Source organism: Hylobates moloch, unplaced genomic scaffold, assembly GCF_009828535.3.
Source record: "Hylobates moloch isolate HMO894 unplaced genomic scaffold, HMol_V3 SCAFFOLD_8, whole genome shotgun sequence".
NCBI classification, from domain to species: Eukaryota; Metazoa; Chordata; class Mammalia; order Primates; family Hylobatidae; genus Hylobates; species Hylobates moloch.
The window spans coordinates 59,496,628-59,522,570 of NW_026652283.1; the positions used below are offsets into that span (position 1 = coordinate 59,496,628).

At 38.4% G+C, this 25,943-nt stretch overlaps 1 protein-coding gene across 5 annotated transcripts in view; it reads right to left on the minus strand.

The window, feature by feature from the left end:
- Positions 1-25,943, minus strand: part of LOC116473207 (rab GTPase-activating protein 1-like) — a 435,590-nt gene that overhangs the window by 352,266 nt on the left and 57,381 nt on the right. For all 5 annotated transcript variants that reach the window (XR_009214608.1, XM_058443073.1, XM_058443070.1 and 2 more), the window contains one exon: positions 7,458-7,599. Coding sequence is in view for 4 of the 5 variants with exons in the window: in XM_058443073.1 (XP_058299056.1) it covers positions 7,458-7,599 (142 nt within the window). In the remaining variant the exon portion in view is untranslated. The remainder of the gene's footprint in view (positions 1-7,457; positions 7,600-25,943) is intronic.

Sequence of the window (25,943 nt, forward strand, 5' to 3'; positions counted from 1 at the left end):
TTAGAAAGCTTCTGCACAGCAAAGGATACAATTAACAAAGTGAAGAGATAACTCACAGAATGGGAGAAAATATTTGTAAACTACCTATCTGACAAGGGATTAATAACCAGAAAATATAAGGGACAGCTCAAACAACTCTGTAGGAAAAAATCGAATAATCTGATTAAAACATGGGCAAAAGATTTGAATAGACATTTCTCAAGGAAAAAAAAGACATACAAATGGCAAACAGGCATATGAAAAGATGCTCAACATCTTTGATCATCAGGGAAATGCAAATCAAAACTACAATGAAACATCACCTCACCCCAGTTAAAATAGCTTACATCCAAAAGGTAGGCAATCACAAATGCTAGTGATGTAGAGATAAAAGAACCCTTGTACACTGTTGGTGGAAATGTAAATTAGTACAACCACTATGGAGAACAGTTTGGAGGTTCCTCAAAAAGCTAAAAATTAAGCTACCACATGATCCAGCAATCCCACTGCTGGGTATATTTCCAACAAGAAAGGAAATCAGTGTAGCAAAAAGATATGTGTACTCCTGTGTTTGTTGCAACACTATTTACAATCGCTAAAATTTGGAAGCAACCTAAGTGTCCATCAGCAGATAAATGGATAAAGAAAATGTGGTACTTATATGCAACGGAGTACTATTCAACCAAAAAAAGAATAAGATCCGGTCATTTGTCAGCTGGGCATGGTGGCCCATGCCTGTAATCCCAGCACTTTGAGAGGCCAAGGTGGGTGGATCACCTGAGGTCAGGAGTTTGAGACAAGCCTGGCCAACACGGCGAAACCCTATCTCTACTAAAATACAAAAAATTAGCCAGGCATGGTGCTGGACACCCGTAATTCCAGCTACTCAGAAGGCTGAGGCAAGAGAATCACTTGAACCCAAGAGGCAGAGGTTGCAGTGAGCTGAGATCGCACCACTGCACTCCAGCCTGGGCAACGAGAGTGAAACTCCATCTCAAAAAAATAAAAATAAAAGTAAAGATCCAGTCATTTGCAACAACATGGATTGAACTGGAGATCATTATGTGGAGTGAAATAAGCCAGGCACAGAAAGACAAACATTGTATGTTCTCACTTATTTGTGGGATCTCAAAATCAAAACAATTGAAGTCATGGACACAGAGAGTAGAAGGATGATGATATATATGGTTAGGCTTTGCATCCCCCACCCAAATCTCATCTTGAATTATAGTCCCCAGTTGTTGAGGGACAGACCTTGTAGAAGGTGACTGGATCATGGGGGCAGTTTCCCCCATACTATTCTCATGATAGTGAATGAATTCTCATGAGATCTGATGGTTTTATAAGGGGGCTCTTCCCTTTTCTCTCTCTCACACTCTCTCCTGCCGCCTTGTGAAGAAAGTACCTGCTTCCCCTTCTGCCATGATTGTAAATTTCCTGAGGCCTCCCCAGCCATCCAAAACTGTGAGTCAATTAAACCTCCTTTGTTTATAAATTACCCAATCTTGGGTAGTACCCTTACAGCAGTGTGAGAACAGACTAATACAGATGGTTACCAGAGGCTGGGAATAGTAGTGATGGGTTGGGAGGGGGAGGCAGGGATGGTTAATAGGCACAAAAAAAATTGAAAGAATGAGTAAGACCTAGTATTTGACAGCACAACAGGATGACTATAGTCAATAATAACTTAATTGTACAACTTAAAATAACTTAAAAAGTGTAACTGGATTGTGTGTAACTCAAAGGATAAATGCTTGAGAGCATAAATACTCCATTCTCCATGATGTGCTTATTTCACACTGCATTCTTTACCAAAACACCTCATGTACCCCATAAATATATACACCTACTATGTGTCCACAAAAATTAAAATTAAAAAAATTTAAAGAGACAAAGAAGGTGATTATACAATAAAAAGGTCAATTCAGCAAGAGACTATAATAATTGTAAATATATGCACTCAATATCAAAGTACCTATATATAAAGCAGATATTAATAGATCTGAAGAGACATTCTGCAATACAAAAAATAGTAAGAGATTTCAACAACCCACTTTCAGCAATGGACAGATCATCCAGACAGAATATCAATAAAGGAACATCAGACTTAAAGTACACTCTAGACTAAATAATATATAAGACATTCCATCTAACAACTGCACAATATACATTCTCCTCAACTGTGTATGAAACATTCTCTAGAACAGATCATATGTTAGGCCACAAAACAAGTCTTAACAAATTTAAGAAGACTGAAATCGTATCAAGTATCTTTTTCAACCACAATAGTATAAAACAACAAATTAATAACAGAAAAAAGTTTGGAAAATTCACAAATACATGGAAATTAAACAACATGCTCCTCAACACCAAGGAGACATTTCAACTGATACAACAGAAATACAAAGAATCATAAAATACTGTTATAGACCATTAAACAGTTAAACAACCTAGAAGACATGAATAATTCCTTGACACATACAACCTACCAAGATTGAATTATCAAGAAACAGAAAATCTGAACAAACCAATAATGAGTAATAACACTGAATCAATAATAAACAGTCACCCAACAAAAACAGAAAGCTCAGGACCTGATGGCTCCATTGCTGAATTCTACCAATGACTGAAAGATGAATTAATACCAACTGTTCTCAAACTTTTCCAAAAAATTCAAGAGAACAGAGTAATTCCAATCTCATTTTATGAGGCCAGCATTACACTAATACCAAAGCCAGACACAGACAAGGATACTACAAAAAATGAAAACTACAGGCCAATATTTCTGAAGAACACAGATGCAAAAAACCTCAACAGAACACTAGAATACCAAACACAACAGCACATTAAAAAGATTATTCATCATGATCAAGTGGGATTCATCCAGGAGATGCAAGAATGAGTTAACATATGCAAATCTGTAAATGTAATGCATCACATGAACAGAATGAAGGATAAAAATCATATGATAATTTCAACTAATACAGAAGAAGCATTTGACACAATTCAACATCCTTTCACATGAAAAACCCTCAACATATTAAGTATAGAAGGGATATACTTCGATAAAATAAGGCCATATATGTCAAACCCACAGCTAACATTATACTGAATGGGGAAAGGCTAAAAGCTTTTCCTGTAAGATTCAGAACAAGACAAGGATGCCTATTCTTGCTGCTTCTATTCAAAATAATAATGAGTCCTGGCCAAAGCAATTAGGCAAGAGAAAGAAATAAAAGGCATACAAATTGGAGAAGAAATCAAATTGTCCTGGTTTGCAGATGACATGATCTTATTTATAGCAAACCCTAAACACTCCATCGAAAAACTGTTAGAATACATAAATTCAGTAAAGTTGCAGGATACAAAAATCAGTAGCATTCCTACAGACTAACAGCAAACTATCTGAAAACTATTTTTTTAAACTCCATTTAAATCCCATTAGCTACAAAAAGATAAATACTTAGAAATAAATTTAACCCATGAGGTGAAAGATTTCTCCACTGAAAACTATAAGACATTGATGACAGAAATTTAAGAAGATACAAATAAATGAAGTGATATACTGTGTACATGGATTGGAAGAATTAATATGTTTAAATGTCTATACTACTCAAAGCAATCTACAGATCACAACGCAATCCCTAACAAAATTCCAATGACATTCTTCACAGTAATAGGAAAAAAAATCCTAAGATTCATACAGAGCCACAAAGGATCCCAAATAGGTGAAACAATCTAGAGCAAAAAGAACAAAGCTGGAAGCATTAAACTATCTGACTTCAAAATCTACTGCAATGCTAAAGTAACCAAAACAACATGAGATCAGCATAAAAATAGACATACAGACCAATGGGATAAAGAGAACAGAAATAATTCCATGTATTTAGAGCCAACTGATATTCAACAAAGGTGCCAAGAACATACAATGGGGAAAGAACAGTCTCTTCAAATAAATGGTTTTGGAAAAACCGGATATCCACAACAGGCAGAAGAATGAAATTAGAGATTAGACTTTTATCTCACACCACCATACATAAAAATAAACTAAAAATGGATTAAAGACCTAAATTTAACTACTAGAAGAAAACAAAGGGGAGCAGTTCCATGACACTGGTTTGGGCAATAATTTTTTGGATACAACCCCAAAAGTATAAGGAACAAAAGCAAAAATAGATAAATGGGATTACATTAAACTAAACAACATCTGCAAAACAAAGGAAACAATCAACAGTATGAAAGGGCAACCTACAGAATGGGAGAAAATATTTGCAAATCACATGTCTCATAACAGATATGCATATATGCATATGTGTGTATATATGTATAGATATGTATATTGCCTGTATATATATATATACATACATACATACACAAATACACATATATATGTGAATTTTGCACAACTCAATAGCAAAAAAAAAAAAAAAATTTAAGTGCACAGGGGACCTAAATAGACATTTCTCAAAAGAAGACATGCAAATGACTAACAGGTGTATGCAAAGGTACTCAACATCACTAATCATAAGGGAAATGGAAATCACAACCACAATGAGATATCATCTCATACCCGTTAAAACGGCTATTATCCGAAAGCAAAGTAAGCATTTCCAAGGATGTGGAGAAAAGGGAACCCTTGAACACTATTCGTAGAAATACAAATTGGTACAACCATTATGAAAAACAGTATAGTGGTTCCTCAAAAAATTAAAAATAGAACTACCATATAATCTAGCAATCCTACTACTGCATATATATCCAAAGGAAATGAAACCAGTATGTCAAAGAGACAGCTGCACTCCCATGTATACTGCAGCATTATTCACAATAGCCAAAATATGGAATCAACCAGTGTCCATTGAAAGATGAATGGATAAACAAAATGTGGTTTATCTAAACAATCAATTATTGTTCAGTCATCAAATGGAATGAAATACTGACACCTGCTATATCATGTATCAATGTAGATGAAACAATATGCTCAAAAAACACCGTGCTAAGTGAAAGAAGCCAGACACAAAAAGTCACTTTTTCTATCATTCCATTTATATGAATTATGCAAAATAGGTAAAGCCATAGAGATAGAAAGCAGATTAGTGGCTGCCACGGGGAAGGGAAAGGGGAGAACAGGGAGTGATTGCTTTATGGGTATAATATTTCCTCTTGGATGACAAAAATGTTTAAGAACTAGATAGAGGTGATGGTTGCCCAAAATTGTGAATGTACTAAAATGCCACTGAGTTGTACATGTTTAAATAGTTATTTTCATGTTATGTGAATTTTACCTTAGTTTTAAAAGTGAGTTGTTTTCATGTTTTAGTCAACTGGCTAACTTGACCGAATAATGTCATAGTTACAAGTACAAATCTTAAAGTCAGAGAGCCTGGACTCAGATCTCAGCTTTGTCACTTTGAGCTAAGCGAGCTTAGCAAGTGATTATGCTCTCTGTGTCTCAGTTTCTCATCCTTAAAACCAAGTTAATAAGAGTATTCATAGGATTGTAAGATGCAAATAAGTTAACATATTTGAAATACTTGGAATGTTCTTAGCATATAGTAAGCACTAAATAAATATTAGCTAAAAATAATTATTATGTTTATGGCAATCAAAGAAAAAAACAGTTTCATACAGAAGCAAGACTGAGAATTCTAAGATGCTTTTTCCAAAGATAATAAAAATTAAGAAATTCACTGTTAATAAACCATACCCTAGAAGCACATGATACAAGGTCTTAAGGTAAACATCTGTCATTTACCTCTAGTTTGTATAAAGAGTATTGAGCACAGAGCCATATGATGTGTGCTTTTTGTGAGGTCAGTTATCTCTCAGCAGCAACCACGTAGTAAATAGAGCAGATACCCCACTATTTCCAAAAAAGCAGTGGTAAGAGGTACAGCAAAAACAAAAAACAAGTAAGAATTGAATGATGTCAAATGAGAAATAGGACATGACATAACAATCATGAAAATTCTAAAATCACAGGAGATCATTTGAAACTTCTCATTAGATACTTCAAGAAGACATTTATGCAGCCAACAGACACACGAAAAAATGCTCATCATCACAGGCCATCAGAGAAATGCAAATCAAAACCACAATGAGATACCATCTCACAACAGTTAGAATGGCGATCATTAAAAAGTCAGGAAACAACAGGTGCTGGAGAGGATGTGAAGAAATAGAAACACTTTTACACTGTTAGTGGGACTGTAAACTAGTTCAACCATTGTGGAAGACGGTGTAGCGATTCCTCAAGGATCTAGAACTAGAAATACCATTTGACCCAGCCATCCCATTACTGGGTATATACCCAAAGGATTATAAATCATGCTGCTATAAAGACACATGCACACGTATGTTTATTGCGGCACTACTCAGAATAGCAAAGACTTGGAACCAACCCAAATGTCCATCAATGATAGACTGGATTAAGAAAATGTGGCACATATACACCATGGAATACTATGCAGCCATAAAAAAGGATGAGTTCATGTCCTTTGTAGGGACATGGACGAAGCTGGAAACCATCATTCTGAGCAAACTATCGCAAGGGCAAAAAACCAAACACTGCATGTTCTCACTCATAGGTGAGAATTGAACAATGAGAACACTTGGACACAGGAAGGGGAACATCACACACCGGGGCCTGTTATGGGGTGGGGGGAGAGGGGAGGGATAGCATTAGGAGAGATACCTAATATAAATGACGAGTTAATGGGTGCAGCACACCAACATGGCGCATGTATACATGTGTAACAAACCTGCACGTTGTGCACATGTACCCTAGAACTTAAAGTATTAAAATATATATATATATACATACATACATACATACAGGCAAAGAATAAAATAGAAAAAATAAAATAGAAAAAAAATTAAAGGCTATAATTACAACTAAAAAATTTTTAAAAATTAATTGAGGGCAGGTGCAGTGGCTCACACCTGTAATCCCAGCACTTTGGGAGGCTGAGGCGGGCAGATTACTTGAGGTCAGGAGTTCGAGACAAACCTGGCCAACATGGTGAAACCCCATCTCTACTAAAAATACAAAAAAAAGTAGCCAAGCATGGTGGCGCACACCTGTATCTGGCTACTCAGGAGGCTGAGGCAGGAGAATTGTTTGAACCCGGGAGGCAGAGGTTGCAGTGAGCCGAGATTTTCCACTGTACTCCAACCTGGGTGACAGGGGAGACTCCATCTCAAAAAAATAAAAAATAAAAATAATTGAAATAAAATAGAAAACAACAACAGCCAAGTGATGCTGTCAAATTTAAATAGTTGCAAAAGTGGCACTGGGGACTATGCAACTTAGGAACCAAATGAACCAAATTCTTTTCTGCATCTTGTAGAATCTGGCCTCAGGGTAACAGAAGTTAGGAATAACCACCACTTCTCCCCACAACACACACACCTCCTCTGAAGACTGTAAGTAAAGCAGCTATACATACAGAAGAAACTGATTAAGTCCAGCTTCTTACCCTCTTCTGCTTCATCATCCTGGGGTGACACTGGACCCCCTCCACTAGTAGGAGTGACTGGTTCCTCCTTGTCAGACTCTCGCTGTAGACTCACCACCTCATATATTGCATCTCCAGCATTGGTATGGCCTTTTCCCTCAGACTGAGAAAAATATAACAGTGTATTTAAGTATTAGAAATCTGAAGGAAACATTGATAGTATTTAAATAGTTCATTCAAAAGAGCTGCAAGGAAGAATAGCATGTCGTGTTTGATCTACAGCATGTCTGAGGTTCTGAAAACTTTTAAGGTGCATTGTCCTTCACAGGATATTCTAAATTTATGTTCCTCTAGTATTATTTTTAACTAATATGATGAAACCTACTAATTATTTTTGGAGAACTCAATTTCTTTTCATCAGAAAAACCTGAGACACCAGAGGTTCTAGGACAGACAGATAAGCAAGTGATGCTAGACTCTTTTTTTTTTTTTTGGAGTCGGGGTCTAGACTCTTAACTAACTACCTTACACAAAACTAAAGTATACAGCTCAAAGAATTTTTACAACTGTATACAGTTGGGGAACCACATGTGTACCAATATGCCTTCCTATATTATACCCATCCCTGATAGGTAGCCACAGATATAGTTGTTATATATTTTGTTAAAGATATATTTGTTATATGTATAAAAATATACATGTGGGTTACATATATCTATATGGATTTAATTTGTTAATCAAATTATAAATTATATATATTAGCAAATCAAATCATTTTATACATATACATAAAACAAATTCAAATAAATGTATATTCAAATATATTTCAAATCAAATATATATAAACCAAATTACAAATTTTATACATATACACATACAAAATACATCACAACCAATAGGATTTAGTTGGGGAATGCCAAGCTGGTTCAACATTGGAAAAATCAATCAGCATAATCCACTATATTAATAGACTAAAGAAGAAAACTTATGTTCATATCAATTAATGTCATCTCAAAATAAAGGGCATTTGAGAAAATTTAGCATTCATTCATGTTAAAAATGCTCAGTAAACAAGTAATACAAGCACGCTTCCTCAACCTGATAAAGAGTATCTAAGAAAAATCTACAAGTAACACTATGTTTAAAGGTAAAAGGCTGATTAATTTCCCCCTGAGATGGAGAAAGAAGGAAGAAAGTCCACTGTCACCACTCTCATTCAACATCCCATGAAGCCCTGTCCAATGCATTACAGTAAGAAAAAATATACAGATTGGAAATAAAACTGTTCTTATTTACAAACAATATAACTGTCTTTCTGAGAAGTTGACAAACGTTTTGTATAAACAACTCAACTCTGATGTTGTAGTACAAAATTGTACAATAGTGGTAAAATATTTCATCTGCACTTAGTTTCCTATACAAGCAGAATCTGAACTACTTTGATCTCATATAGAATCTAAATATTGCACCTAGAAACTGAGTTTCAAATAAGCATATTTTTATTAAAAAACACTACTTGTTCCCAATATGCACATATTTTAGATAACTAAAAAATCAATCTGTATTTGTAAAGAAAATTGTCTGGTTCATATCAGCGTTCATTACAGCTTAGCAACATGTAAATAGGAGCTCAATAAATGAGGGTTGGCTAAGCCACATCACAAAGATTCATCACATTTATGCAAATAAATTCTAAAACCTTTTTCAATATGGCATGCCATCATCAAATATTAAATACAAAGTACAATATGCTGATATCTCTATAAATTCTCTAAAGTTACAAGTCTCAACAGTGGCTATAAATGAGGAAACCAGACCTGAGGCTTTTTATATTTTAAACACTAATGCCTAATCCTTAGGGCAAGATTTAGGAATCTGGATTTTTTTTTTTAAGGTTCATAAGTTATTCTGATGCAAAGCTGAATTGAGAACTATTACCTACAAGACCTGTTATTTTCAACAAGAATGTCTATATAAAACACATAACAGAATCAAATAGTCTCACTAAGCTACAGATACATAAAATCACAAGAAAAAAATACATTTCCAAGCAGCTTCTATTTACCTCTGCAGAGGTGACAATAAAGAACACCAATGCTAATCAGAAGCACTAAGTTAAAAAAAAAAGAAAATGCCCCCAACAGATATTTTCTCACAATTTTATAAGTACTCCACAACCTTGTTAATTTTCATCTTTCTGCAGTTATAATAGTTATTATTCAGTTACTTTTGGTTATTTACTGACTGATCATACTTTGATTTAAGTAGGTTTAAACCAACATGCATCTTCAAATGGGAATTTTCCTTTTATGCTTTTTAACTTTAATAGTTGATTAAAAGTTTTGCCTCCAACTTAAAGGAATGTTAAGGCACTCAAAAGCAAAGAAGATATTTGGAGGAAAGGGCAAGAAAACATTTGATATTTTAATATCAAACCTACACTTAGCACAGATCAAAAAAGTAGCTTACTTCGCTGTATTGAAAGTCAAGTCATAGAAATTTCTGAGAACAGCTAACTCCTGTCCTGACCTGAAGCCTATCCTTTTCTTACGGGCAAGCCTCTTCCCTCCAAACTATCTCTTGTCTGAAAACAAAAAACAGGAAGTTGGCATGTGGAAAACAGATTTATCAAGAGAAAAGTTTCTGCTCCCCCTTAACTCTTCACCTGAAGTACCATTTCATGTCTTTTTACCATTATGGCTCCTCTCAATTCATTCTAACTTTCCTTCCTCTCTTGTTTCTTGAGATCTCTCTCTTTTCTGAATCCAAATTCTGTCCCAAGCCAGACACAAAAAGCAAGTAAAGTATTTAGACAAATGCTCAGCACACAGTAATAACAAGTTATTTCTTGTTACCATTTTGTGCTGTTGATGTTAACACTATGGGGAATGAGAGAGTCTAACCTATAGTACAATATGCAAGTAATGTTCAGGAATAATGAAGCAGCAAAAGTGGCTTCTGTGTCCTAGTCTAGCACTACTCTGGAAATCCTGCAAAAATAATTACTATGGCAATAACAATAAGGATAGCAAGAATTCAATCCTAACAACAATCCAAGCTTGTCCGTATCTTAGAACTTTTACATTAGCTGTTCCTTTGAAAGTCTTTCCCTGGATCTTTATATTGACAGTGGCAGGTGGCAGACAAATCCTAGGCAGACAGGGGCACATCCCCAGTGAAACCCCACCTTCAAGCTAAAAGGCAGTTTAAAGCCTGAAAGACAAGTTGCAAGTCAAATCCACAAACCGGACTGAGAATCTGTCTTCCCATTTGACACACTTTCCTCTGATTGATCCCCAGCCTTCACCTATTTTACATATACCTCCCCTTCCCTAATTGACTTTTTACACTGTCATGCCCAACTTTGAGTGGTGCCTTTGTTTTAATCTTTTTGCATTCACAAACCAATCAGCATACACTCCCCAATCTGAGCCCATAAAAGCCCTGGACCCAGCCACAATGGGAGAGAGGCCACCTGACTTTGGGTAGGGGACCACCCTCATGTCCCCTCTCTGCTGAGATCTGTTTCATTGCTCAATTAAATTCTCCACCTTCCAGCCAGGCACGGTGGCTCACGCTTGTAATCCCAGCACTTTGGGAGGCCGAAGCAGGTGGATCACGAGGTCAGGAGATCGAGACCATGGTGAAACCCCATCTCTACTAAAAAAAATACAAAAAATTAGCCAGGCGTGGTGGTGGGCGCCTGTAGTCCCAGCTACTCGGAGAGGCTGAGGCAGGAGAATGGCATGAACCCAGGAGGCGGAGCTTGCAGTGAGCCGAGATCGCACCACTGCACTCCAGCCTGGGTGACAGAGCAAGACTCTGTCTCCAAAAAAAAAAAAAAAAAAAAAATTCTCCACCTTCCTCACTCTTCAATTCTCAGTGTGATCCTATTATTCTTGGACATGGGACAAGAACTCAGGACCCACTGAAAGTGGGTACACAGAAGGCTGTAACATTGTGGACCTCAGCCCTCTGCCCTCTGCTGGCAGAGGGCAGCTGCCCCACACAACAGAAAGCAGCAATGGGGCTGAGCCAGGCCTGCAGCCACAGGCCAAACTGGGGCAAGGGGCTGAAAGAGCAGTTAACACACCGCCATCTGGAACAGATAACCGCTCTTTCAGCCCCTTGAGCTAATTAGCATGCTGTAACACCCCCTCAGGGGCTTCAGAGTCACAGCACCCCATCCTGGGTGCTGTGTCCTCTATCTGGACATCAGAGACCATCACAGGAGTGTCTTGAGACATGCCTAGTCCAGCAACAAGCACTGCACAAAGCCTGCTTCTGTGTCAGCACTTGGAACAACTGGCCAGACCCCACACTTGCTCGCTCACACCCCACCTCCAACCAGAGGCTGAACACACAGTCACAGTGGCCATGCGATCCGTGACAAACTGCAGGCCGGGCATGAACTGGCAGGTCAAGTGTAGGGCATCTCCTGTGGTAAACCCAGGCCCAGCAAGGCCCGCACAGGGGCGTTACCAACCAGAGGTCTCCGACTGGCAAAGTGACCAAGAAAAATCCTGTGTCATTATGGTGAGTTCCTTCTCGTCATTCAGTTCTCAGACATACATTCATTCATTCATTCATTCGAGATAGAGTCTCACTCTGTCGCCCAGGCTGGAGTGCAGTGAAGCCATCTTGGCTCACTGACACCTCTTCCTCCCAGGTTCAAGCAATTCTCTGCCTCAGCCTCCCGAGTAGCTAGGATTGCAGGCGCCCACCATCACGCCCAGCTAATTTTTGTATTTTTAGTAGAGATGGGGTTTCACCCACCTCAGCCTCCCAAGTAGCTAGGATTGCAGGCGCCCACCACCACGCCCAGCTAATTTTTGTATTTTTAGTAGAGATGGGGTTTCACCCACCTCGGCCTCCCAAAGTGCTAGGAATACAGGCATAAGCCACCAGGCCTGGCTTCAAGTATTTTAAACCTTGAACATTTAACAGCTTTCCCAAATTCAAACTTCAGTTTCAAAACCGCGTTCCCTGGCACCTCACTTTCTTCTCTTTTTTTTTTTTTTTGAGATGGAGTTTCACTCTTGCTACCCAGGCTGGAGTGCCATGGCACAATCTCGGCTCACCGGAACCTCCGCCCCCCCCCCCCACCCCGCCCCACCAAGTTCAAGGGATTCTCCTGCCTCAGCCTCCCAAGTAGCTGGGATTACAGGCATGTGCCACCACAACCTGCTAATTTTGTATTTTTAGTAGAGATGAGGGTTCTCCACGTTGGCCAGGCTGGTCTTGAACTCCCAACCTCAGGTGATTCACCAGCCTCGGCCTCCCAAAGTGCTGGGATTACAGGCATGAGCCACCACTCCCAGCCAGCACTTGGCTTTTCGAATACTTCAGGGGACCCTGAAGTGTCCAGAAAAAGAGAGGTAAACTGGATTATTTGACATGTTTAGGTACATGGGATTGCCAAAATGATGTTCTGTCTTCTTTAGGTTATATTTTTGTGAATAATGCTAATATATGTTCAAAAATCATATGGGATTTCTAAAATTCTAATGTCTAAGTATATGCTGTCAACCACAATCAATGTTAAGTTATCGTAAACCACAGAAATAACCACACTTCTTTGTCAACTGTGTTTCTAACTGTAACTACCCTGGATATTTTGCTACTCACAGATAATTGTTGTCTTATTTTAATCCTTTTCAAAAGATGGTTTATAATAAGCTATAGAACTTTAACAGTTGCTCTCAAACACAGACTTCTGATAACTTTGGAGACTGTGACATTTTAATAAAGGAAAATGTACAGGACTCATGAAGAGCTGAAATATTCATGAATATCAAGCAAAACAAGAGTTAACTAAATGCACTGAACTCAGAAAGCCAAAGCAACCTTTTTGACTTTTACTTGGAATACTGCTGATCCTTGCTTTGTTTTTCAGAGTCAAGGAAACTTATTTTGAACTATTTATGGCCTTTAATAATTGAGTAAGGTATATTCCTATGATCAAGATTTGGAGCGTGTTTGTTTCTCTCTGCCTGGTTCCACCAGAATTTGGAAACTATCTGTGAGCCTTCTTATGGCAATATAGTTGTTTGCATCAGTGCAGTAAGAATTCATTTTTCTTTTGCAACAGAACACAATTAGAGAAAGTGGTTATTTTACTGAGGCTGAGTCAATCTCAAATTGCAGAGGCCATAAAAGCCCAGTGAGAAACTGGCCTCCTACCCTTGTCTACACAGTCCCTGTACCTGTGGTCAGTAAAGAATGTCACTTTCTAACAGGTCCAGGAGCTCTAAGTTTATCTTGGGACCCTAAGAGGAGAGAATCACCCAACTCACAGGTGTTTGAGGATACAAACCCATGACTGGGCTTGGCCTTAAAAGGTCTTATCTGAGATTCCTTGTGGAAGAAACTTCCATCAAAACCAATCCAAAAGGCCTATGTAGAAATAATTATTCTTGCTGCACTTTATGCAAATAATCAGGCCAAGTATAAAACTAAAGTCTATTTTGCAAACCACTCAGTCCTATGACGATTTGTTTTTTAACAACATGAGGACTAGACAGAAATCATGTTTCAAAACTTGTATTTGCCATTAAATTCTAAACTCACTAGTTGTTTTTTTCACCTACATTTTAGACTAACCCTGCTTGTTCCTGTGAACCAACCAGCAATTTCTGGCTGCAGCTCAGAAAGAACAAAAGGGATGGGTAATGTACAAGTCTGGATCAATATTCTAGTTCTGAGCAATTATCCTGCAAATTCTGCCAGATGATGGGAATAAATAGGATGCTCATCACTCAGAGGTTTCCTTTTGGGAAAGTAAGACCAAGGGAGGTAAACAAAGCCAGGCACCATGTACCCAACTCTTAGCACCTGTTATCTGGGTGTGTCACAAGACATCCTTTCCTCTCCCTTGTTGGAGGAGCACTCAGTTCCACAGTTTCACCTTAGCATTTGGCTTATGATAAGGAGTCTATTCAACCCCCTTAAGATACATTTCTGCCCCAGACTCAATTCCAAACTTTGGGTCAAAGCCATAGGAAAGAAAATTGGATCTGAGGGATCCGAAGGCAGACAATAAGGGAAGTTAAAAGGCACAGCGCAGGTGAGTGTGGCTGATTCCTTCCTATTAAGCCAAGCCCAAGCTTCCTATTTGGATAAAGGCCACATCAGTATCCGTGGCATAAATCAGGTCTAGGGAACTCCAAGGCTACTGACAGTAGCTGGGAAAGAGACATAGGTGAGAGCAGATAATTCCTATTCTCTAGGTCCCCCTGTTTCATGGGTGCAAGCAGCTTTGGTACTCATGGCGGCACCTGCCAAGGTCACCAGAACTCGGGGATGCAAGGACAGAAGTTGGAAAGAGGATGCTCTTCCCTCTCTCCCTCAGGTACCCTGGGTATTTGCTAGGAAGAGAAGGGAACCAGGGATGCCTGCTACCCTCTTTCTAGATGGGTAGCCGTTTATCTTCAGTCTGTACCCCTTTAAAATACACCCTGGACCCCTACGAGTCCTTTAAAAGGCACCCTCTTTTTTCCTTTTTTCTCCTCTGTCCTCTCTTCACTGATAGGTAATTGTGTCTCTGTGCTATGGGACACTTCCCTCGGATGTATCCTGCAAAGAGTTAATTTCCCAGCCTTTACACTGGTTGGCTTAGGATTGGCCTCAGGGAAAGGGAACCCAAAAACCCAACATGCCAGCAAAAGGGTAAAGTGTTTTTGCCAGTCAGGCTTTTGCCCTCTGGCCTCGGGATTTTTGAGCTGCCCTTAACTGTCCCCTTGTTTCATTTTGATATATGTCTTCTAATAACCCGGTTTGTCTGTTCTTGCCTTCAGGCCATCAAACTCCAAACAATCATGCAACCAGAGCCTCTGACGATGGCCCCTTCTGCTGGAAACCCTTAGATAGGTCTCTGAGGGAGCTCTGCTATTTCCCCAAAACAGCGCCCCCATCAGCAGGAAGCAGTTAAGATCAGTAGTATTCCTTATCCTTAATCTAACAGCAGTTAGATATACTTCGTTTTTTTTGTTTTTAATTTTATTATTATTATACTTTAAGTTTTAGGGTACATGTGCACAACGTGCAGGTTTGTTACATATGTATACATGTGCCATGTTGGTGTGCTGCACCCATTAACTCGTCATTTAGCATTAGATATATCTCCTAATGCTGTCCCTCCCCCCTCCCCCCACTCCACAACAGTCCCCGGTGTGTGATGTTCCCCTTCCTGTGTCCATGTGTTCTCATTGTTCAATTCCCACCTATGAGTGAGAACATGCAGTGTTTGGTTTTTTGTCCTTGCGACAGTTTGCTGAGAATAATGGTTTCCAGTTTCATCCATGTCCCTACAAAGGACATGAACTCATCATTTTTTATGGCTGCATAGTATTCCATGGTGTATATGTGCCACATTTTCTTAATCCAGTCTATCATTGTTGGACATTTAGGTTGGTTCCAAGTCTTTGCTATTGTGAATAGTGCCACTATAAACATACGTGTGCATGTGTCTTTATAGCAGCATGATTTATAATCCTTTGGGTATATATCCAGTAATGAAATGGCTGGGTCAAATGGTATTTCTAGTTCTAGATCCCTGAGGAATCACCACACTGACTTCCACAATGGTTGAATTAGTTTACAGTCCCACCAACAGTGTAAAAGTGTTCCTATTTCTCCACATCCTCTCCAGCACCTGTTGTTTCCTGACTTTTTAATGATCGCCATTCTAATTGGTGTGAGATGGTATCTCATTGTGGTTTTGATTTGCATTTCTCTGATGGCCAGTGATCATGAGCATTTTTTCATGTGTTTTTTGGCTGCATAAATGTCTTCTTTTGAGAAGTGTCTGTTCATATCCTTTGCCCACTTTTTGATGGGGTTGTTTTTTTCTTGTAGATTTGTTTGAGTTCATTATAGATTCTGGATATTAGCCCTTTGTCAGACGAGTTCTTTAGAGAGGGGAATGAGACAGCCAGGTGGGAGGGCCGCCCTAGAAAAACTCCAACCATAATGCTCATTGGAGTGGAACCTCGAGAAGTTCGCCCTGTTTGCAGTGGGAGGAACCTGGCCCTTCCTCTTCCTGTATGGAACCTGGAATTTGAAGAGCTGGCGGGAAGCGCTCTAGCACTCTGGCCTAGCGAGAGTCCCTGCTTCCCCTTTTTCTTCCTTTTCACCCAATAAAATCCTGTTTTACTCACCCTTCAAACCATCTGCAAGCCTAAATTTCTGTGGCGTGGGACAGACAAGGACTCTGTCTTTAGCCGAACTAAAGAAAACCTGCAACACTATGTCATGTAAAACTTAAATAAATTTCTATGTTTTTCTCTTGTTATTCTGTCTCTTGTTATAGGGGGTCTTAGCCATAAACCTAAGACACTAAGAAATGTTTTCTCCCTTACAACTCACTGCAATACAATATGGTACATACTCAGAAATAAGTAGTAGCACCTAAATGTGCCTGGTGTCTTATCATTGTTTTGCCTAAACATCACCAGCAGAATATAGAATTATTCCATAATTCAAAAAATTATGCAAAGTAAAACAAAGCAAACCAAAACGAAACAAATACTTAAAAAGGTATTTGTTTTTTATTTGTATTATAATCAGTTCCCTATCAAAGAATCCTGTCACTAAACATCTTATGGATAAAGATACATGACATTTATTTCCAGTAACAGGAGAAGAAATAATAGCCCATTAAATCATTTCTTAAGCAATTTATCAGAGTAGCAACAGCTGGTATCAACATAAAGTTATGAGTATTTCCAATATGAATTCTATATTGGGGTCCTTAAAAACTCATTAAAAAAACTTTGAATTGACATGTTAAGCACATAAAATTGAAAGCAAGGGAACTTTCCAAAATTCTCATTTTTCTTTCAGCTGTATTCAAAGACCTTCAATAAATTACAAAAAAAGAAAATACCAAGTAATGCATAATTTCTGAATTACACCAAATCTGCCAAAGAAATTAACTTCTAAAATATCTGCTATGCTATTCCTATAAATGTTGGTGACAAGCAGTTTTTACACTTGAGTCCATATTTTAATGGAATGCTTATTCAGTAGTATCACTAGCAGAAGAGTTTGGCTTCCAAACTCAGGAAAAGTACAAGAAGAGAGTAAATTACATAAAATAAAGTAAAATCTATCCTAATACTTTGGATTTGTACCCAGCATCTCTTTTGTCCCCAGATGCTCTGAGGGCTGGGAGTTAAATCAACTAATGCTAAATCAACTGCAATCTGACTTCGGTCCCACTATTCCTCAGAAATTGTCCAAGTCTTAGAGTTTAAGAACACTGTCTCTTATTTACCAATTAAATCCCTAAATAAGCTCCTTGCAGTAACTGATACTTCAGGCATTCTCTCCTGCTGGAAACTATTTCCTCTCTTGCCTTTCCTAACATCATGTTCTTATGATTTTACCCCCAGATCTGTGTTACCCTTCTATATTTATTTGGCTCAATCCTCCTCCTCTCCAATTTTTTAAATGTCTGCGTTTCCCAAGGCTTAGCCTTTACTCCTCATTCAATACTTAGGCTCTGGGTGATTTCATCTACTGCTCTTCATCATTCTCAACACTGATCACTTTTTAAATCTTTATTTCCCAAGCTTAGGTTACAAATATCCAACTGCTTGCTAAACATCTCTACCTGGGAGTCACACAGGAACAATAAATTCAACATATCAGGCCACTTGTGGGAGCTCACGCCTGTAGTCCCAGGACTTTGAGAGGCCAAGGTGGGAGGATCACTTGAGCTCAGGAGTTTGAGACCAGATGGGACAACATAGTGAGACCCCACTGCTACCAAAAAAAAAAAAAAAAAGAAGAAGCTGGGTGCGGTGGCTCATGCCTGTAATCCCAGCGCTTTGGGAGGCCAAGGCGGGTGGATCACAAGGTCAGGAGTTTGAGACCAGCCTGGCCAACACAGTGAAACCCCGTCTCTACTAAAAATACAAAAAATAATTAGCCAGGCATGGTGGTGGCCACCTGTAGTCCCAGCTACTTGGGAGGCTGAGGCAAGAGAATCACTTGAACCCGTGAGGCGGAGGTTGCGGTGAGCTGAGATGGCACCACTGCACTCTGACCTGGGTGACAGAGTGAGACTTCATTTCAAAAAAAAGAAAGAAAAACTAGCCAGGTGTGGTGGCATACACCTGTAGTCCCAGCAACTTGGGAAGCTAGGCAGAAGGACCGCTTGAGCCCAGGAGTTCAAGGCTGCAGTTAACTATGACTGCACCACACCACTCCAGCATGTACAACAGTGAGACTTTGTCTCAAAAAAAAAAAAAAAAAAAAAAAGTCCGGGCGCAGTGGCTCATGCCTGCAATCCCAGCATTTTGGGAGGCCAAGGTGGGCGGATCATGAAGTCAGAAGATCGAGCCCATCTCTACTAAAAATACATCTCTACTAAACCCCATCTCTACTAGTGAAACCCCATCTCTACTAAAAATACAAAAATTAGCCAGGCATGGTGGCGCGCGCCTGTAGTCCCAGCTACCCAGGAGGCTGAGGCAGGAGAATCACTTGAACCCGGGAAACGGAGGTTGCAGTGAGCCAAGATCACACTACTGCACTCCAACCTGGGCTACAGAGGGAGACTCTGTCTCAAGAAAAAACAAAAATTCAATGTATCAAAAATTTCACTACCTTTCATCACCTCAAAACTTTTCTTTCAGGAGCTCTATCTCAATCAAGAACATCAACCACCATCCAGTTACCTGAAAATAATCATACCTTTCTTGCTTTCCCTCAACCTCACATGAAATCAGACACCAAATCTTGTTTATCTTTACTTCCCTCAAATTTGTCTTTTCCACCATCCCCACTGCCACTGCCTTTCTTGAGGCTATCATCATTTCTTATCTTGACCACAATAGCCTCCTTACTTTTTATTTACCAGTCTCGATATCCTTTTCACTGCAATTAACAGTGATCTTTCTCAATTAAAAATCTAGAGTCATTCAGAAGTTAAAAGCCTTCAGTGGTTCCTCCGTACCTGAGGATAGTCTCTAAATTCCTGACATGGTAATGACCTATCTATCTGTTCAGAGTAATTGCCTACCCAAGTCCACTGATGTTCCATCGGTATCTGATTTCCCACAAATCCTGAATATACAATGTTGGATCAGAGATTTATGAAGTTACCCAACTATTGTCTCTGACTGAAATCCCCTTCTTTGCTTTGTCACACTTCAAACACCTGACCTATCCACCAGAATTAGTTCTTCAATTCATTGATTCATTCATTCATTTATGTTAGGCTGAATACACAAAGGACTCTGCCCAAAAGGAATACAGACTAGATAGAAGACAAACAAGTAGGTAGTCAATTAATAATACTAACAACAATAATAGCTAATATTTGTTGTTTATCAGGTGGCAAGCATTGTTCTAAGGGTCTTAAATGAATTAGTATTTATTCACTATGACAATCTTTTGGGGTGACATAATTATAATCCCCATTTCAGAGACTACTAATATCTTGCCTAAGGTTATACAGCTGTGAAACATACACCAGAGTAAACTGGATACAAGCCTAGGATGTCTAACTGAACTCCAATAAGGGTGATAAGGGTGATTAGTGATTGCTGCTTCTGAACTATGTACATACTTCTATTGTTCCATTATCATCTAGTATTGTAACATTTTTACCAGTATATTGTTTACTGTTTTAGAACAGAGAATAGATAATACTCATTCAAATATCCCCAACATAGCATAATGCCTATCACATAAAGCATAATGCCTACCACACTGTAGGCACTCAATAAGTGTTTAATAAACTAAACTAAACATTGAAAATCATTTCTAAAATGAATACCGGCATCTCAGTGAAATTGTAAGTGATACAGGACTTTGGCCTTTCCTGCTATGCCCTCTTGATTTCTTTACCTTGACCCCTAATAAAACCTAGACTAAAGGAAAGAATCTTATCAAAGTCACTACCAGTAAGGACAATACAACTAGTAAAAGTTATTATGACCTATTTCCTGGGGATGTTGACATTTTAACAACCAGCAAAGCTTTAAGCCAGTGGAGTTAGCATGTAACAAGAAAATACTAAATGTTCATTCATTTAGAAAGGCTTTTAGAGCAGAAATCTTTTTGGCAAACAGTTTTCAAATAACCCCATATGAGCAGAGTGCTATTCATGGATCAGGATCATAAATCACTGAATTTTACCAGCCAAGAGCCTATTTTGTTAAAGGAGTAAGGGCAAGTACACTGTCAGTGTTTCCAATGTTACAAGTCCTTAAATTTTCTTTACAAACTCTTCATATAACTAATTTAAATAGTGCTATCAACATCAAGATGGTGCAAGTAAGGAAAAACCAAGTTGAAGAAGAATATAACCAAAAAAAAACTACGGCTCATGAAAAAAGTTTTCAGGAAAAAAAATCCTAATTTTAGTGTTAGACTATCATAATTTTCCATTTCCCATAAACACTGTATGTGCAAGTTTTAGGGTCAAACTGCTTAGATTCAATTCCTGGTCTACCACCTAATAACCTACTTGTGCCTAAGTACAAATCCAGAAAATGGAGGTAATAATGGCACTTACACCTCAACAGAGTTTACTGAAGATTACAGAAATTAATCCATGTAAAGTGCTTAGAAGAGGGTATGGTATGTAGTAAACTAATTAAAAAATAATTAGTAGTGGCAATTACTACTATTGCTTACAGTAATAGTCATAGAAATTGTTGATCTACTGAGTAAAGATCACAGGAAAATCTTATTATAGAACTTGACATAATGGACATTTATAGGATACTCCACTCAACAACTGCAGAGCACACATCCCTTACAAGTACTTTTGAAAAATTCACAGTAGACCATATGCTGAGTCATAAAATAAGTCTGAACAGTTTAAAAGAATTCAAATTATATAGAGTATACTCTGTGACCAAAACAGAACTAAATCAGAAGTCAATAGCAAAAAAAAAAAAAATGGAAAACTTAAAAATATTGGAAAATCAAACAATATGCTTCTGAATGACCCATAGGACACAAAAGAAATAACAAGGGAAATTAGAAAATATTTCAAATATAATTAAAATGAACACACAATATATTAAGGTTCATGGAATGCAGCTAAAGCAGTGGTTAGAAGGAAGGTTTAAACCTTAGAAATAAAAAAGTATTAGGAAAAAAGCAGTAAAATAAAAAAAAAAGATTAGGTAGGTGCAATGGCCCACACCTGTAATCCTAGCACTTTGGGAGGCCAAGGCAGGAGAATTGCTTGAGCAATTTGAGACCAGCCTGAGCAACATAGCAACACCCCATTCATACAAAAATAAAAAGCCAAGCATGATGGCATGTACCTGTAGTCCTAGCTACTCAGGAGGCAGAGATGGGAGACTCGCTTGAGCCCAGGAGTTCGACACTACAGTGAACTATGGTCGTGCCACTGCACTCCAGCCTGGGTGACAGAGCAAGACCCTGTCAATAATAATAATAATAATAATAATAATAATAATAATAAATGGTCTAATCTTCACATGAAGCCAGAAAAAGAAACACAAGTGAAACCTAAAGCAAGAAAAATAATGAAACAACGAAGGGAATAAACCGAAGAGAAAACAGAAAAAAAAAAATAAGAAAATCAAACCACCCCAAATCTGGCTCTTTGGAGGGAAAATATCAGTAAGTTACAGACTTCTACCTAGACTGATTAAAACAAAGGGAGAAAACAAACAAATTAACCAATGTCAGGAATATAGGAAGATCCTACAAATCCTACAGACGTTTAAAAAAATAGGGCAATATTTTGTGCAATAGACCAGATAAAATTGAAACATTCCTTGAAAGACAAATCACCAACATTTCAAGAAATTAAAAAAAAATAAATGGAATAAATCCAATATCTACTAAAGAAATTAAATTCATAATTTAAAAGGCTTCCCACAAAGTAAACTATAGGCCCAGATGGTTTCACTGGTGAACTCTATCCAACAATTAAGGAAGAAATAATACAAATCTTATAAAAATTCTCCCAGCAAATATAGGAAGAAACAATTTCCAACTCATTTTTTGAGGTACCATACTACATGAACACTAAAATCCAACAAAGACATTATAAGAAAACTATAAACCAATAAGTCTCATAAAAATGGACATAAAAATTATTTTTTAAAATATATTACTGGGTCAATAAAGTGATATATAAAAAGAATACCATCATGACCAAGGGAGACTTATCCTAAGGAATGCAAGGTTGACTTAATGTTTAAAAAAAAAAACAATGTAATTCAATATATTGATAAGAAAAAAAGGGGGAAAGACCGCAAAGATGCAGAAAAACATTTGACAGTTTCAACACTGTTCACGGGGAAAAAAAAAAAAAGCAAGAGAAGAAAAAGAATGTATAGGCATTCAGATAGAAAGCTACCTTTATTGGCAGACAACATGATCATATATAGAGAAAGCATTAAGAATCTAAAAGAGCTGGGCACAGTGGCTCATGCCTGTAATCCCAGCATTTTAAAAGGCTGCAGTGGGAGGTTTGCTTGAGTCCAAGGGTTCAAGACCAGCCTGGGCAACATAGCAAGACCCCATCTCTACAAAAAATTAAAACTTAGCCAGGTGTGGTGGCACATGCTTGTAGTCCCAGCTACTCGGGAGGCTGATGCAGGAGAATCGCTTGAAACCAGGAGGCAGAGGCTGCAGTGAGCCGATATCTCGCCATTGCACTCCAGCCTGGGCAACAGGAGCGAAACTCCATCTCAACAACAACAACAAAAAAAGTTAATTTAGCAAAGTTGCAGAAAATATGGCTAATATACAAAAATCAAGTCTTTAGGTATTCTAAAAATAGACAATAAAAAACTAAAATTTAAAGAATACAATTAATAGTAATATCAAAAACGTGTGTTCTGAGGAATGACATCAGCAAGATGGCAGAATAGGAGGTCCCAAGCTCTAGTCCCCATCACAGAAATACCAACTAGCAACTATCCACATACAAGAACATCTTTGCAAAAATTACAGAAGCACAAAACTTAGATAAGTTGTATTGGAAGTATAAGTGGAGCAATTGCAATTTGATGATGTTGCCACTACCCCAGGCCAATACAGCCTCATGCCAAGAGAGATTGCTGAGTCTATGGTTTCGCCAGCAGCACAAGGTGAACATATGGCTTCCCCAATATTCCAGGGTGCTTCCCAAAAGGCCAAATTATATCTCTTCTCCTACAGAATATTGAGAATTGTCAGGACTAGACCACATGCAACAAGCACATGTATCTTGGCAATGGCACCACACATCCCTGCTGACAGCTTCACCTGACAAGGAGCCCAGGCAGCACTCCTCTCACCTGCAGAGCAATCCCGGCACCCAGTCTGGCCAGGGAGTATGGTTGGCAGTACTGAGTGTCTGTGTTTCCCAGTCAGCAATCCAGCCCAGCTGCAGAGCACCAATGGCAACCATGCCCAGGCAGGGAACCAAGCCAGCAGCCCAGAGTATAACCTGCAGTCCCACCCAACCAGGGAGACTAGCCAATGACTACATCAAATAGTGGGGCACAGCCTCCAGCCCCAACCAATTAGGGAGTCCAACCAGTATCCCCACCTGACTGTAATGCCATCTAGCTGTAGAGCCCAGCCAGCAACCCCGCCTAACTTTGGGGCACAGCCTGCAGCCTCACCCAACCAGAGGCAATTACAAAGCCCAACCAACAGTCTCATTTGACCTCAGATACCAGTCAGTGGGCCTGCCCAACAAGAGAGCTGCACCCAACCTTAGAGCAATGGCAGCAGCCCCACCAGATCAGAGACCCCAGCCTCACTTACCTGCATATGCTACCAGCTGGCCCATCCAGAAGCCCAGGCTTGGCAGACTAGTAAAGACCTTTCCTTGCCAAAGTGAACATGTAAAGGCTAGAAGAGGTGATCACTTCCTAAACTGTGCAGACACTAATACAATGATATGAGGATCACAAAGAATCAGGGAAACATGATACCACTAAATGGAAACTAATAAAGCTGTAATAACTGACCCTAAACAAATGAAGATATGTAACTAACAAAGAATTTAGAATAATACTCTCAAAAATCAGTGAACTACAAGAAAACACAGACAACTAAACTAATCAGAAAAACAATACATGAACAAAATAAGTTCAACAAAGTAATAAAAACCATTTTTTAAATCCAGCTAGGCACAGTGGTTTATGCCTATAATCCTACCACTTTGGGAGGCCAAGGCGAGAAGATCTCTGGAGACCAGGAATTCAAGACAAGCCTAAGCAAAATAGCAAGACTCTGCCTCTACAAAAGTTATTTTTAAAAAATTAGGTGGGTGTGGTGGCCCATGCCTGTTGTCCTAGCTATTTGGGAGGCTAAGGTGGGATCATCACTTGAGCCCTGGAGTTCGAAGTTACAGTGAACTATGATTGTGCCACTGTATTCCAGGGTGGGTGACAGAGTGAGACCCTGCACCCTCTTTAAAAAAATCATAAAGCTGAAGAACGTAATGACTGAATTTAAAAATTTAATAGCATGCTTCAACAGCAGACTTGGCCAAGCAGAAGAATAAAAAAATCAGTGAACTCAAAGATAAGTCACTTAAAATTATCCAGTTAGAGAAGCAAAAACAAACAAACAAAGAGTGAAGAAAGTCTACAGGATATCTGGAACACCATCAAGTAAAACAACATAAGCATTCCAGAAGTATCCGAAGGAAAAGAGACTGAAAAATCTATATAAAGAAATAATGGCTGAAAAGATCCCAAATTTAGGAAAAGAAGAGGACAGTCAAATTTATGAGACCCAAAGATTTCCAAACAGGTTGAAAAGTCTACACCGGGACATAGTATAATTAAATTGTCAAAAGTCAAAGACAAAGAGAGAATTATGAAAATGGCAGGAGAAAAGCACTTTGTCACATACAAAAGAGCCCTTGTAAGACTGTAAGTGGATTCCTCAGCAGATATCTTGCAGGGCAAGAAACAGTGGAATAATATATTCAATATATTGAAAGAGAAAAGAAACCCTCAACCAAGAATACTATACCTGGCAAAGCTGTACAGCAGAAATGAAAGAGAGAGAAAGACTTTCCCCGACAAAAACTAAAGGAGTTCATCATCACAAAGATCTGCCTTATAAGAAATGCCAAAGTTCTTCAAGTTGGAATGAAAGGATACTAATTAACAATGTAAAAACATATGAATGTATAAAACTCACTGGTAAAAGCAAATAGATAGTCAAAATCAGAATTCTCTAATATTCTTGTGGTGGTATGTATATCACTTTCAACTCTAGTATAAAAGTTAAAACATATTAAAAATAATTATAGCTAAAATAATTTTAATGGGCACACAATATTAAAAGCTGTAACATCAATAACCTAAAATCTGAGAGATAGGGGAGTAAAAGTGTAGAATTTTTGTATGCAAACACAGTTGAGTTGTTACTGGCTTAAAATAACATGTAATAATTATATTTTATGTAAGCCTCATGGTAATTACAAAGCAAAATCCTGCAGTAGATACACAAAAGATTAATAAAAGAAATAAAAGCCTGCCATCACAAAAAGTCACC